Raw genomic sequence first — 14,932 nt, forward strand, 5'->3', positions numbered from 1 at the left:
TTACATATAACATTAGATTATTCAATATATTATTAAAGGAAGTACAGGAAAATTTTGTTATTCACTTTTTAAGCAGCTTTCAATTATCTTCAACATTTGCTTAGGCTATGATTGTTGCATTTCACCCCCATTCAACATATAAAGAGATTAAACAGCTCTGAATATCACGTTGAGGCAGGAAAGGACAAGGGTAATCTAATTGCAACAACAATGCACCAGATCCTGAACTGAAAGGAAGCAATGGCATTTGTACACAAGAAAATAATGTCCTAAACAAGACACATGCAGGAAAGGACAGTGAGTAATGACAACAAACTGCTAAGAAGAACAAAAGAAAACAAGAATTAAATGAATGAATGGGGGAAAAAAATGAAATACAAACTAAAAGTCCCTGAAACAGAAACTGAAACTAAAAGTCATGCTGAGTCACTGCTATAACAATAAACACATTGTGATTATAATGCAGAGCTAAAAGCTCAACCTAAACTGTATTTTAAAATATACCTCAATGGAAAATGCATTTAACAATTCAGTTATTATCACCTGTGACATTAAAACTTAAGTTCTTACAGCAGTTCTGATGATTGTGCTAGTGAGAGATACAGATGAATCATTGATTTACTCAATCACTCATCAGACAAATCTACATGTCTCAAAGATGTATTTTACAACTGCTTATCATAAAGCCCATTTATATACATAGGTTCCAACATTGATCATTACATATAAGAACTCCCTGCCAACCTATGAAGATTTGGTTGGATAAAATCATCATAACAACATATTACAAGATATCATGGACAGTCTCAAATGTAATGACTTATATCCAGATAATGACAGCTTGAATGTGAAGAGTCCTGACTGAGGATGAAAGGAGGAGCTGGTGATGGAGGAGGACCTGAGCAACAAAATAGGTGTGTTCAACTTCATGAGGCACTGCACTGACCAATCAGCAAGAGTTGCTTTATGCAGTCAGGGGCAGAGTTGAAAGAAGATACATGAAGTTGGACACTTTTCGCATAGATGAAATTAATTAAATGCAGTATTTGCCAAATACATAGATGTTTTAGAAATGTTTTCATGAAGCAGCATTCATGTACTGCTTAAAACAGCGCCATCTGTTCAAGAATCAAGTTCAAAACAAGCCTATACTATTTAAACGCCAATAAAGTATACTTTTATCAGTGGTTTTGATAAACGTGACTCAATGTAGCATTGCAACTACAGTAAAAAGGCTTTTACTGTTACAGAAGCACAGATTTTTGAGCATTAGTTGAACTAAAGGCGTCAGAATAAATGCAAAGCTTGTTTGGCCAATTGAGCCAGTCACAGATGTTCTGGACAAGCTGCACAAACTCAGCTGAATGCTCTCGAAACACTCTCAGACATTCTTCCAGTGCTGTCTCGAGTCAGACAACATTTCTAACTGGCATTCACTGCTGTAAGTCACTGCTGCAGCTCCGCATGAAGTTGAACACACCTAATGAAAGCAGCACTAGCAGCGCTGGGATCATAAACCTATAGGTAGAAATGGATCAGCTGAGTGTCAGCTGACACAAGTGTAATAGAGGCGTTTTTCTCCAAGGGACATTTATTTTGATAGTCTCAACTTCAACTACTTCAACTATATTTATTTCTAAAGCACTTTTAAGAACACTATGTGGAAACCAAAATGCTGTACAGGAAGACTAAATAAAAACATATGAATAAAATCAAGCATAAAACATTATATACATACCACAACAACAACAAAGAACAAATTAGAAAACATTTTTAAATGCTAATGAAAACAAATGAGTTTTAAGCGCACTCTAAAATACAGGAAGTGTAGGAGAAGATTTTACAGAGAGAGGAAGGTCATTCCAAAGCCTTGGAGCAGCTTTGCATTTTAAACGAGATCGAGGAACCATCTGATGTAATTGATCATTTGAATGCAAAGACCTATTAGATTGATGCAAACAGAATAAAAAACAGAATTCTTTGGCGTAGGCCCCATCTGCAGCTTGAATCTGGTTGAAGATTCAGCTATTACTGTCAAGACTAAGGCAGGGGCGGAGCCTACCCCCTGCATGGACAATAGGATGGAGGGGAACGTCACTGTCAGTTTCTGCAAACAAAAGGAAAGGTGAGAAAAGAGCTTATATATTTCTTGTGTCGAGTAACAAACACAATTAGCATTTTGCCAATGTCATACTAACATGATTAGCATGTTATTAGCATGTTTTTTAGCAAGATGCTAACATGATTACTGTGTTGCTAGCATGATGTTAACAAAAAATCCCATGTTTGTTGTCATGTTTGAACTATAGTCTATGTTTAATATTATGTTATGTTAGATCTAATTGTAATTCTTGACGTAGCATTAAGTCTTTCTTGTAGAACTTACCCTAAAGCTTCCATTTCTCTATTACTCATCTAAAGTCATCTCTTAACTTCTCATAGCGAAACAACTCATCATCTTCTCAAGTCTTTTGCCACCGACTGGTACACTCATTTCACATAATATATGGCCATTTTGGGGAGGAGACAGGGTGGAGATGCACATACGCACAATTTTCACCCTGGTCTGAAGAAGAAGAGACACCAATGCTAAATGACCACAGTGCCAAACAATCTTCATATATGTCGACAATAGAAAAGTTGCACAAAGCCATACAAAAGATTGCAAACCATCAGGAAGAACCAAGCAGTGCAGCAGTTTCAGCATGTCGTGACCTCAACAGAATGGTTCAAAAAGAAAATCTTCGAAAGACAGTGAAGACCTATATATATATGTTTTTCATGTGGTGAACCTGAGCACATGACTCTTCATAATGGATGGGAGTCTCCAGGGTCTTGAAGCCGTATCAAGACAAAAACAGTGGGGGCTGAGAGATGATTTGAGACATGGTTTGTGAGTCACTCTTCACCTACAAACATTTATGCAGTCAGTGTCCACCCTCACCTACAAAACATTTGCCAACCCAAAAGATTAAACATTTGTGGAAAAAAAAAAAAAAAAAAAGAAATCAACCACAGCAGGTTTCAGTTTGACTGAGAAGATGAAAGTCAGTAAAACAGATATTGTAAGATGGCAGATGGTTTTAACTGTGCTTTGTTTTTTCATACAATAAAACTATAAATATATATATACAACCATTTTAAAACCAGAGCTCCATTTTGCCATGACTGTGCATGTGACTGTACTTCCAAAAACAATAATAATAATGCATGCAATATATACAGTATACACCACCCCCACACCCTAAAACCATGTTGAGAGAGCATGTGCATGTAAAATAGGTGGGCCGATGCTGTTGTGGGAGGATTTACAAACCAAATGAACAGGTTGAGAGTTTTTCAGTAGATGGTCTTATTAGATCATACTTAAACAAGTTAAACAAAATGTTTCATATATTTTTGTTTTGTTTTTGCTGGTTGCACCTGATCGGTAAGTTATACAAGTTTTATATATATTTTTATATATTTATATATATAATATATAATAATATATATATTATATATATATATTATAATATAGCTTAATTTCCATTTAATGGAAATGAAACAACTGCTAAAATTCAGATTAGATTATTTTCATCTGCTGAGGTAACATCATTTTAATTTCATATTTCCAAGCCTTCTGTTGTTATTGTAAATCCCCAACTTCCGTTAAGCCGCTTTCAAATCTCATGCGTCTTTTGTAATTACATATTAATGTCAAGGATAATAAATGCAAATCCTCTACGGTAATATCTAATAAATATTTTAAAGACACTTCAGCAATAAACATGCAGAAGTCATGAAAATTCACTGGGTAAAGTTTGTGGAAACCCCATGCGAATTAAGGCAATCAGATGCAGGGAGCGTGTTGTGTCTAATGATCTGTCTTCGAGAATAAATTAAAGCCGTAATTATAATCATGTATTATTCTTTAAATATAAGCAATTTCACACACTAGATTTACTGCAGAGCACGAGTTTAAAATATATTAAATATTTTCAGCTGTATTCATTTTAAATTTAAACAATACAAAATACAGCCGATTTCAGGCTTTATAAAGCAAAAGCAGCTTTAATTTGTCCGTGTTCATCTTCTTCAGGTGTGTTTGGTGCTGAAACTAATGAAACACAGTCAGTGTCAGTGACGGAGGGAGATTCTGTTACTCTAAACACTGATGTTACTGAAATACATGAAAACGAGGACATACTGTGGACTTTTGGAACTGAAACGTCTCTCATAGCTAGAATAAAAAAAAAAAAACAAAGCTCCCCCATATATCCTGATACTGATGAGAGATTCAGAGACAGACTGAAGCTGGACGATCAAACTGGATCTCTGACCATCACAAACATCACAACTGAACACACTGGAGATTATCAACTACAGATAAGTGGAGCAAGATCATCAAAAAAAACATTGAGTGTTTCCGTCTATAGTAAGAAGAGATCCTTGCCCTTTGCATGTTTTTGATTTATTAAATAATTACACTAAACATTCATTCAACACATTAAAGTGAAAATACGATTGTTGATTAGATTCATTCAGATTCTTTTTATTCTCTTATGTTTTATAGCTCAGTTATCTGTTCCTGTCATCAGCAGTAACTCTTCACAATGTTCTTCATCCTCCTCATCCTCAGAGCAGAATTGTTCATTGGTGTGTTCAGTGGTGAATGTGGGTCATGTGACTCTCTCCTGGTACAAAGAAAACAGTTTATTGTCCAGCATCAGTGTGTCTGATCTCAGCATCAGTCTCTCTCTACCTCTGGAGGTGGAATATCAGGATAAAAACAGCTACAGCTGTGTGCTCAACAATCCCATCAGCAACCAGACTCAACATCTGGACATCACTCAGCTCTGTCACACATGTTCAGGTATGATGGCGTTTATATTAATGTTGATTAACTGAGTTGATTTATAAAATCCACTAACACTAAACGGCTCATTTTGATAATTACAGATCAAGGTCTATCTTTATTCTACACAGTGCTGATCTCTGCTGGATCTCTGTTGATTGTCGCTGCAGTCGTGATCTTCTGCTTCTGCAGGAAACACAGAAAAACTGACAGAGAAGGCAAGTGTTACCTACTGCTGTTAAACGAGACAAATGAAAAAATGCACTCTAAATAGTTTAATCAATTAATAGACAAAATCATCATTATTATTCTTGAATAATAATTTTTTTGTTAATGCCATCTAGTTCCTTTTATTAGAAGAGACTGAAATAATGTGTGCTTATTGGGTTTTGCACTAGACCGCATTCATTCCTACATTATTTCAATAATACAATTGATTTATGAACAATCTGATGTGCAATCTGTTGCTGGTGTTAATCTCTATTAATTAACCTGTTTTACTTGTTGAACTTAATTTTGTGCATTTCTAAATATAATTACTGCATTATGCTAAGAACGTTTAGCATTTTTTAATTAAATGTATTATTATTTCGATTTGAGCATTGATAATGACAGATATTTTGTAAAAAACAGATCTAGTTAAGATTGACTGTTTAATGCATTTATTGTTGTTTGAACAGTTGAGACTTGTGAAGAAATGATCACTTATGCTGAGCCAACTTTCTACAAAAGAAAAGCACAATCGGTAAGTTCATTCAATCTGTGTTGAGTCTCCATGTCAATTCTATCGAGCTATAGGGTATTAAATCTGATTATTACTGTAACTGATTTCAATTTCTTTCCCCGTTCACGGTATGTCAGTGTCGGTGGAACAGAATTTGTTTGTATTGTCATATGTTGCTATGAGATTTGCATTTTCCAGCAAGATATGCATTTTGCAGCGAAATGCAACATAACAGACCACATAGCTTGCACTAACAGGCTGGAAATTCTAGTGTGAAATTCCACATGCTACTTCACAGCCAATGAAATGGTTCACAGGTCTGTTCAAAGACGGTCACACATCTGCAGGTATTTATACATTTGAAAAACTGTGAAAAACCCACTCCCTACCTCGCACCGGGCCCCACATGAGCTAAGGACGGCCCTGATTACACCCTTGTTATCAACTAACTTGTATTATATATTAAAATAAAGTTTTGACAAGACAAACAAATAAAATTTATGAATAATAACATGAATAATTAAGTAATTTATCTGCTCCGTTAATAATTCTAAATACCTTAAGTCGCATTATAAAATTAGCGTGCCTTGCCTCCCCAAATTAATTACTGTCCCCCCACCCCCCCAACCCAATAATAGAACATAATTCATTTAGAAAGTGTAAGTAAAACCAAAAAACAGCGCACATATGAAAGCCAGTTCACGCTTTCGTGAGCGTCAGAAACTCCACGCGATCACAGATTCCATGCTTCCCACCCGAAACACCCCCGCCCCCCATGAAACTGAAATATAGGCCTTGAATTTGCTTTCGTTGTAAGAATTTTTGTAACTACAGTTTAAAACTCCAATAACTTAATTATTAATAAAAAAAGGGCTTGAAGCAAAACCACTGAGAATCTCAATCTGCCTCAAGTAACCTTCGCAGTAACAGGAACGCAACTATTTTCTGGATGCCACATTTTCACTATTATAATTTTGTTATTATTATATCTTGTGTGATGCTTTTGTGTTTTGTTTTTTGTTTTTTTTTCCAGAAAATTGAAGAGGAGACTCACGTAGAGTATGCATCTGTCGCCATAAGAAGATGATCAAGCATTTTCTAAGTACTGTACCTGCTCCAGCTGTGTGATCACTCTCACTTATACTTCTGTATTCAGTCTATTGTTGAGTTTTGGGATTGGGGAGAATCACCACATTCATTCATTAAAAATTCATATAGACAACGTGTTATCAAACCCACAATTCTTTAATTCATCTTCGGAACATAAATTAGTTTATTTTTAATGTTCTATTGATACGCAGAAATGATGCTTATTATTTCTTGCACATCAGGTGTCCAGGTTTAAGTTTCTATGTTTAGCATATTTGATTTGCTCAGCGCATGTGCGTCAAAGTTTATATGTGAATAAAAGCATAATGTGTTTATGAAATATTTGGAGCTTGAAGAGGTTGCTTGCGTGGACTTTCAGTGGATAATGTAAACCGATGAGAATATTAAACACCTTCATGCGTGTTCTGGAGATGAACAAAAGTCTTATGGGTTTGGAACGACAGGGTGAGTATCTGATGACAGATTTCAATTTTGTGTGTGTATCTAAGTGTGTGTATCTCCAAGTGAAAAACATAGATGCATACTACTCATCAAAAGTAGACAAAGTGAACCCTGCTTCATTCTGTACAGACGGGTTTTAGCATGAGCATGTCTACTGCTAGACGTTGGTGTTTGATGCCAGAGTGCGTCTGAGGCGTCAGGAGTGTGTCTGTGTGAACAGCGTGTGGTTGAAGGTGTGTTTTTTTTCCATTCCTGCTCATGATACTCACAGTTTGACTTCTACTTTACAGAAAACAACTTAAAATACAACTGTTGAAGTACAACAGCTTTATGCAGCTGTTCAAGAAACAATAAAGTAATATTTATTGAAGGTTTTGGTCCTATTTTGCTAACAAAAGTTAAACAAAGCAGAACAGTTTTTCAATAACACAGATCTGTATTTCATTCTTGAATGATGCTTTTTTAACAAACTGTCAAACTGTCAGTTATGATGAACTGTGAAAATGATGTCATTCACACATTTATAAAACGTATCACTTGTCAGTTGAATGAGTAATTCTATGATTATCTTACTAAGACTTGCCTCAAACTACAGTCGAATTTCCTTATAACCAATGTTATTTTCCACTAATTCATTCATACGTAAGTTTTCCAAAGGATTTGTGCAACACCCAAAGAGATAAGAAAATGCACACATAGACATAGTCCACAATTAAGATTAATTAAGGTTCGCGAATCATTTGAGTCAGTTTGGGGATCGCGAATCATTTGAGTCAGTTCGGGAGTTGAGCGTGATTCATTTGAGTCAGTTCGGGAGTTCAAAGCGGGTTCACGAATCATTTCAGTTCGGGAGTTTAGAGCGTGATTCATTTGAGTCAGTTTGGGAGTTCAAAGCGGGTTCGCGAATCATTTGAGTCAGTTCGGGGTTTGTGAATCATTTGAGTCAGTCCAGGAGTTCAAAGCGGGTTCGCGAATCATTTGAGTCAATTTGGGAGTTCGGAGTGGGTTTGTAAATCATTTGAGTCAGTTTGGGAGTTCGGAGTGGGTTCGCGGATCATTTGAATCAGTTCGGGAGTTCGCAAATCATTTGAGTCAGTTTGGGGATCGCGGATCATTTGAATCAGTTCGGGAGTTCGCGAATCATTTGAGTCAGTTTGGGGATATCGAATCATTTGAATCAGTTCGGGAGTTCGGAGCGGTTTCGCGGATCATTTGAATCAGTTCGGGAGTTCAGAGCGGGTTCGCGAATCATTTGAGTCAGTTCGGGGTTCGCGAATCATTTGAGTCAGTTTGGGGATCGCGAATCATTTGAGTCAGTTCGGGAGTTCAAAGCGGGTTCGCGAATCATTTGAGTCAGTTTGGGGATCGCAAATCATTTGAATCAGTTCGGGTTGTCGGAGCGTGATCGCGAATCATTTGAATCAGTTCGGGAGTTCGTAGCGGGTTCGCGAATCATTTGAGTCAGTTCGGGAGGTCGGAGCGGGTTCGCGAATCATTTGAGTCAGTTTGGGGATCGCAAATCATTTGAATCAGTTCGGGTTTTCGGAGCGTGATCGCGAATCATTTGAATCAGTTCGGGAGTTCGTAGCGGGATCGCAAATCATTTGATTCAGTTTGGGGTTCGCGAATCATAGCTGTATATGGATTTTTAACTAATTTAGTAGCTAGTTCTAATTACGTTTTCAATGCGTGTTTAGTGTGATATGTGAACTTGTATTTTTGGTTTTAATGATGTGCCTTTTAACAGTATCAAGAATATTCAAAAACGAAATAAATCGTGCCTAAAAAGTGCACGCATCTAGGCTAATGTAAAGTTACATGATGAAGTCATACTAGTGCACGTGTGCATTTTGAGTGCGTTCTTTCACAGCATTATTCGGTGTTTTCTAATGCATTTATGAATGCATGTGAATGATCACAAAATTCAAGATATGGGGGTTAGAAAATGTATATATTTATATCATTTTATGTATTTAATCAATATCACACGAAGAGTGCCATTTCAGTTTTTCTCCAAAAATCAGCATGATTAAAATGTAATATTGATGTTTGGTCATGTGGTGGTGCCATTTTCACTCCGCAATCGCCTGATTCGTACATTCATAAGACCGTCAATTAATTCGCAGTTGCATACCAGCCTATAGTCAGCTTGATCGACTGCATAGCGGCAGCCAGCAGGCCAGAATGACCTTCAGGCCACCGGGAAATGTCCCGGTACTCCTGATGGCCAGTCCGCCCCTGACTGTATTTCATTTCATTTAAATCTCTGTGTTAAATATTTATTTTTTAATATGATATAATACTATTTCAATTTAATTATCTATTTAAATATATTAAACGTTAATATATTTTAATCTATTTAACTTTAATGAACTATATTTAATTTATAGATCTAATACATATATAAACTGCGGTTTCTGTCAATGCTCCAGTGAAAAATACCACTCAAATAAATAAATCTATGTAAGACTATATGGTCACATTATGGTACTTTAATTATACAACGTAGTATTATAGTATAGTATTATAGTATAGTATAGTATAGTATAGAGTATAGGCTACATGTGATATTTAAATCAGAAATCAAAGGATTGCTTTGTGTTTATATGTATAAAAAAAAACTTATGTCGATTTCCTGAACCTGTTCTGCACATTCTACAGACGTCCAAAAAAAATCCTTAGCCCAACGGTCAAATTTTGAACCTCATATCGACGTCCAAGAGACGTCGTAGTTCGACGTCCAGATATGAACCGGATTTGCACGTCGTATAGACATCTCATGTTTGTTGGGTAAGTTACTACAAACAATAATTTAATTACAAATACGAAATGTTGCAGAATAATGTAATATATGAATGAATAATAGTTTAAAGAACCTTTGTGCCAAAAGGGTTCTTTCTTGTCATTATAGAACCTTTTTAGCATAAATGTTCTTTGGAGTTGAGTAAAGAACCCTATGGTTCTATATAGAACCCCAATGAACCCTTTTTTCTAAGAGTGTACATTCGACGTTACAAAGGCGCTGTCCCTAGAGAAGGTGCTGAATTAGTTGTCATCGATTGCTCAAGAATCTATTTTTCACTTTACGCGAAGGTGCATTACAGCGTTAAGAAAGACAACACGTTCTATGCAAATGAAACATTCCTCAAATTATTCCAGTAACATTTATTTTAACATAGTTTATGTAGTATAGTGATATCGCGAGAACAGAGGGGGGTGTGATCGCGAGAGTTGAGAGACTCGAGAGAATGGTCATGTAATTGAGAATGTGTTAATAAAAAAGTAGATAACAGCCATACAGACTGGTTATTGAGACAAACGACAGAGAATAAAATGGCGACGAGGATAAATACATAAAGAACGATCAGTATTGCCGTTCAATTGTCGCTGGAAAAGACATCTAGATCTGAAGGACTGACAGAGCTGGCATGGAGGGCGAAGAGGCCGTAGCACGAGCACCAACGATACATGTCACACAAGCTCAGTTATAACCGCCTATTCCATTGAAACTCAGATTTTGAATTTGTATGCAGAATACAAAACATGGAAAGACTCTTGCAGTTTCTTTGAGTTGGCCAGTGGAACTATCAATGCTGCCGATGCTGTAAGACGGGCTACATTTTTGCATTGCATTGGTGCTCCAGTTTAGGGGATTTTCGCGAATCTCCCGGGTCCCAAAGATTCATATACAGAGACTGTAAATGCACTGGATGCTTATTTTACACCACGGAAAATGTTGTGCTGGAAAGACACAAATTCAGACAAAGATCTCAACTACAAGATGAAACGATTGACACATTTGTGAACGCGTTGAGGGAACTGGCCAAACCTTGTGAGTTTGGAGCTTTAGAACGTGATATGATACGAGATCAACTCATAGAGAAATGTGCACATAGACGATTAAGAGATAAACTCTTGCAGGAAGAAGGGCTTACGTTGGAAAGAGCATTAACTGTTGCTAGAATTTTTGAATCAGCCCAAGCAGAGTCTAAAGTGCTTTCAGAAAACAATATCAAAGAAAAAAAGACAGTCACGTTGTGAACATATGTGGACTGACAACACATAAAGCAGATGACTGTGGAGCAAAATCAGAAACTTGCCTGTACTGCAAAAAAACCGGTCATTATGCGTGTGTTTGCAGAAAGAAAAACAACTCACAAGAGTATTAAAAAAATGAAAAATACAAGACCAAAGACAAGTCAGATCTTAAAGACAAACCAGTGAGAACTGTAAATAACAATTCTGATTCAGATGAACTTGTGTATTCAATTGATCCAGAAGGAAAAGAGACCATAAAAGTTAATGGACAGAGGCTAAAGATGGTCGTAGATACAGGAAGTGGAAGAAATTTCATCGGAAAAGAACTGTACCATAGATTGTTTGCACAAAAAGTTGAACTGAAACAAACAAAGAGAAAATTATTCGCCTATGCACAGACGCACCCTCTCCACTGTGTGGGATTTTTGAAGCAAATTTCCAATAGAAGGATAATGTAACGAAAGATGACATTTTTGTAATCAAAGGAAGTGTTGAGCCACTGTTAGGAAGACGGTCATGCTTTGACTTAAAGAATCTGAATACCACAGACCAGGTCGCTGCAATTAAAAATTCGGCAGAAAGATTTTTGAAACTAGAGGCTGAATATCAATCTTTATTTAAAGGACTGGGGCAAATCAAAGGTTACAGCCATAAAATATCAGTGAATGAAAAAGTCCCTTCTGTAGCTCAAGCTTTAAGGAGAGTGCCCTACCTGATGGTAGAGGCTGTGAATCAAGAGTTGGACAAAATGCTTGAAGATGGCATCATAGAGGAAGTGCCTGAAGCATCTGAATGGGTGTCAAACATTCTTCTAATTCCAAAAAAAGACACTAAAGAAGTGAGACTTTGTGTAGATCTGAGAGAAGTGAACAAAGCAGTAATAAGAGAAAGACACCCAGTACCCACAATAGACAGTATACTGCAAGCAATGCAGGGAGCAAAGGTGTTTGCAAAACTGGATGCCCGTAAGGGTTTCTGGCAAGTTGATCTGGCACCTGAATCCAGACAAATGACTACATTCATTACGCACAGAGGATGCTACCGTTTTAGAAAGGTTCCATTTGGATTGTCGAGTTTTCCCGAAGCATACCAGAAAGCCATTGACTCCATGTTATGTGGGATGCCAGGTGTGGTGTGCTACATGGATGATGTGGTCGTGTTTGCTGAAAATGAAAATGAGCTGGAGCAAAGACTGAGAAATGTTTTTCAAAGATTCAAAAAAAGGAATCACCTTGAATAAAGAAAAATGTTTCTTCGGACTTTGGGTCATGTTGTCACAGCAGAAGGAATAAAACCAGATCCGCTAAAGGTTGAAGCAGTTTGTAACGCTCCCAGACCCGAAAATGTTGCACAGTTACGTTCATTCTTAGGCACTTGTGGATTTTTGATGAAGTTTGTTCCCAATTATGCAAATATATCTGAGCCTCTCAGAAAACTGACCGGACAAGGTCAAGAGTGGCAGTGGTCATCTGAGGCAGAAAATAAATTTAAAGGACTGAAAAAAGAATTAACTAGTTAGCCATGCCTAGCATACTTCAACATAAGCGCTCCAACAGTTGTGATTAGTGATGCAAGTCCAGTCGGACTTGGAGCAGTTTTGCTTCAGACACAAGAAGATGGAGCTAAGAAACCTGTAGCATATGCAAGCCGCTCTCTGACACCCACAGAGAGGCGCTACTCTCAGATAGAGCGGGAAGCCCTAGGATGCTTATGAGCAGTGGAACACTTCAGAGCATATTTGTGGGGAGGCAGATTTACTCTTCGGATGGATCATCGACCTCTCATTTATATGCTCAATCCAGAGAAGTCAAAGCTTTTGCCTCCTAGAATACAAAGACTAGGACTGAGATTGTATCGATATGACTACAAGATTGAACACATTGCAGGTAAAGACAATGTTGCAGACTCACTTTCAAGACTTCCTTTACCAGAAACTGAGGACAACAGTTACGTGGACACGTATATGGACAAAGTGTTGTCTGTAAATATGATTGATGTACAAGCTTTGACTCTTGATAAACTTAAAAGAGCTACAATGGAAGATACTACCTTGACCCAGCTGATTTCCATAGTGGAGACAGAACAGTGGCCTGCTACAATTCCTGAAAGCTTACATCCATACAAACGCTTCTCAGATGAGTTGTCAACCCATGATGGTCTTTTGCTGCGAGGATTGTTCTTCCTTCCATGCTGGTTCAGCGAGCTTTGAGAATTGCATACGAGACACATCAAGGTGTCATTCGCACAAAGCAATTTTTGAGAAGCAAATTCTATTGGCCTAATATGGACACGGATGTTGAAAGAATGGTCAAAACTGTAATGCGTTTGTTCTGAATCAACCCTTGCATGAAGATCAACCACTGCATCCATTAGAACTACCACCCAGACCGTGGACAAAGATAGGTGTTGATTTGGTGGGTCCTATTCAGAATGTGTATATACTCACTGTTATAGACTACTACACATCATATCCTGAAGCAGTAGTCATTGCTGACATTACTTCTGAGACTGTTTCCAAAGAAATGATGAGAATATTTGCCCGATTTGGGTACCCCTTGGAAGTAGTTACTGACAACGGGAAGCAGTTTGTTGATAAAGTCTTCGAAGCATTTTTGAGAACTTGTGGAGTTAAGCACATTAAGGCCTCAACTTACTACCCAAAAAGTAATGGTAAAATAGAAAGATTTCATCGTTACTTGAAGAAAGCCTTCAAAGCAGCTAAAAGTGAGGGAAGGAATTGGAGAGAAGATCTCTCAAAGATTCTTCTTGCCTATCAATCCACACCACATAGAGCATCGGGTGAGACACCAGCTTATCTGATGTTTGGACGAGACGTGCATACAAAGTTGCATACAAAGACATTGAAAATCATCATGAAAGTTACAATAAGAAAATGAAGCAGTACGCATACATGAAAAGACGAGCCAAAGAACACAACTTTAAGTTAGGAGACGTTGTATATGTGGCGAGTATGGAAGATAGCAAGCTGGACTCTAAGTATAGAGATACTCGCTATGTACTGCTGAAGAATACATCGGACAATTCCTTTGAAATGGTCAATGTAGAGGATGGCTCTAGGATAGTGATCGCGAGAGTTGAGAGACTCGAGAGAATGGTCATGTAGTTGAGAATGTGTTAATAAAAGAGTAGATAACAGCCATACAGACTGGTTATTGACACAAACGACAGAACAGTTTAAGTTATCAGTAAATTATAGACTATAAATTACTTTATCAAATGGTCAGTAATACGTTCACACGATATGTTGTGATGGTTAGACGAACCGGATATCCCTCGCTAATCATCCACCCTCCTTATCCCGTTGTGCCACTTGTGCCGTTTCTTGACATGGGTTTAACGACTTCTAAAAATGATGTAATACACTTTTATATTGATGGTAAGGTACTTTACAATCAGAATTGATTGGCAAGCAGCTGCAGTTACTTCTGTTTAATGCGGTATTGATTGCCATTTGTTAATGTTTTCAATAAAAGCAACATATCTACAGTGAACAGAGAGAGTTAGATACAGAATATGGTGGGGAAGCAACGTAAAAAAGGGCACCAAGCTTTTCGTCAGAGGAACTTGAAGTTTTGCTGGACCTTGCCACCAAGTCGGAGATCACACTCCTATGGTCCACTATAACCTGCACGTTTATGGCCGCGTATCCCTTTCGCGATATGTACGCCTGATCAATCACTGATGGATTGGCGATAGTGATGAGTGTGCCATCCACCAGGATGTAATTCCCGGCATGGCGCAGAAGGGCGTTGGTGACAGTG

The 14,932-nt window shown here is 37.5% G+C and overlaps 1 protein-coding gene across 1 annotated transcript; it reads left to right on the forward strand.

Annotated features, from left to right (window-relative positions):
* Positions 1–886: 886 nt before the first annotated feature.
* On the forward strand, positions 887–5,079 carry LOC132131358 (SLAM family member 9-like). Its single transcript, XM_059543381.1, has 4 exons — positions 887–914; positions 4,082–4,417; positions 4,556–4,855; positions 5,030–5,079. Exons 1-4 carry the CDS (start codon positions 887–889, stop codon positions 5,077–5,079), a joined length of 714 nt encoding a protein of 237 aa, XP_059399364.1.
* Positions 5,080–14,932: the final 9,853 nt, after the last annotated feature.

The sequence above is a fragment of the Carassius carassius genome, chromosome 48 (assembly GCF_963082965.1).
Source record: "Carassius carassius chromosome 48, fCarCar2.1, whole genome shotgun sequence".
Classification (NCBI taxonomy): Eukaryota; Metazoa; Chordata; class Actinopteri; order Cypriniformes; family Cyprinidae; genus Carassius; species Carassius carassius.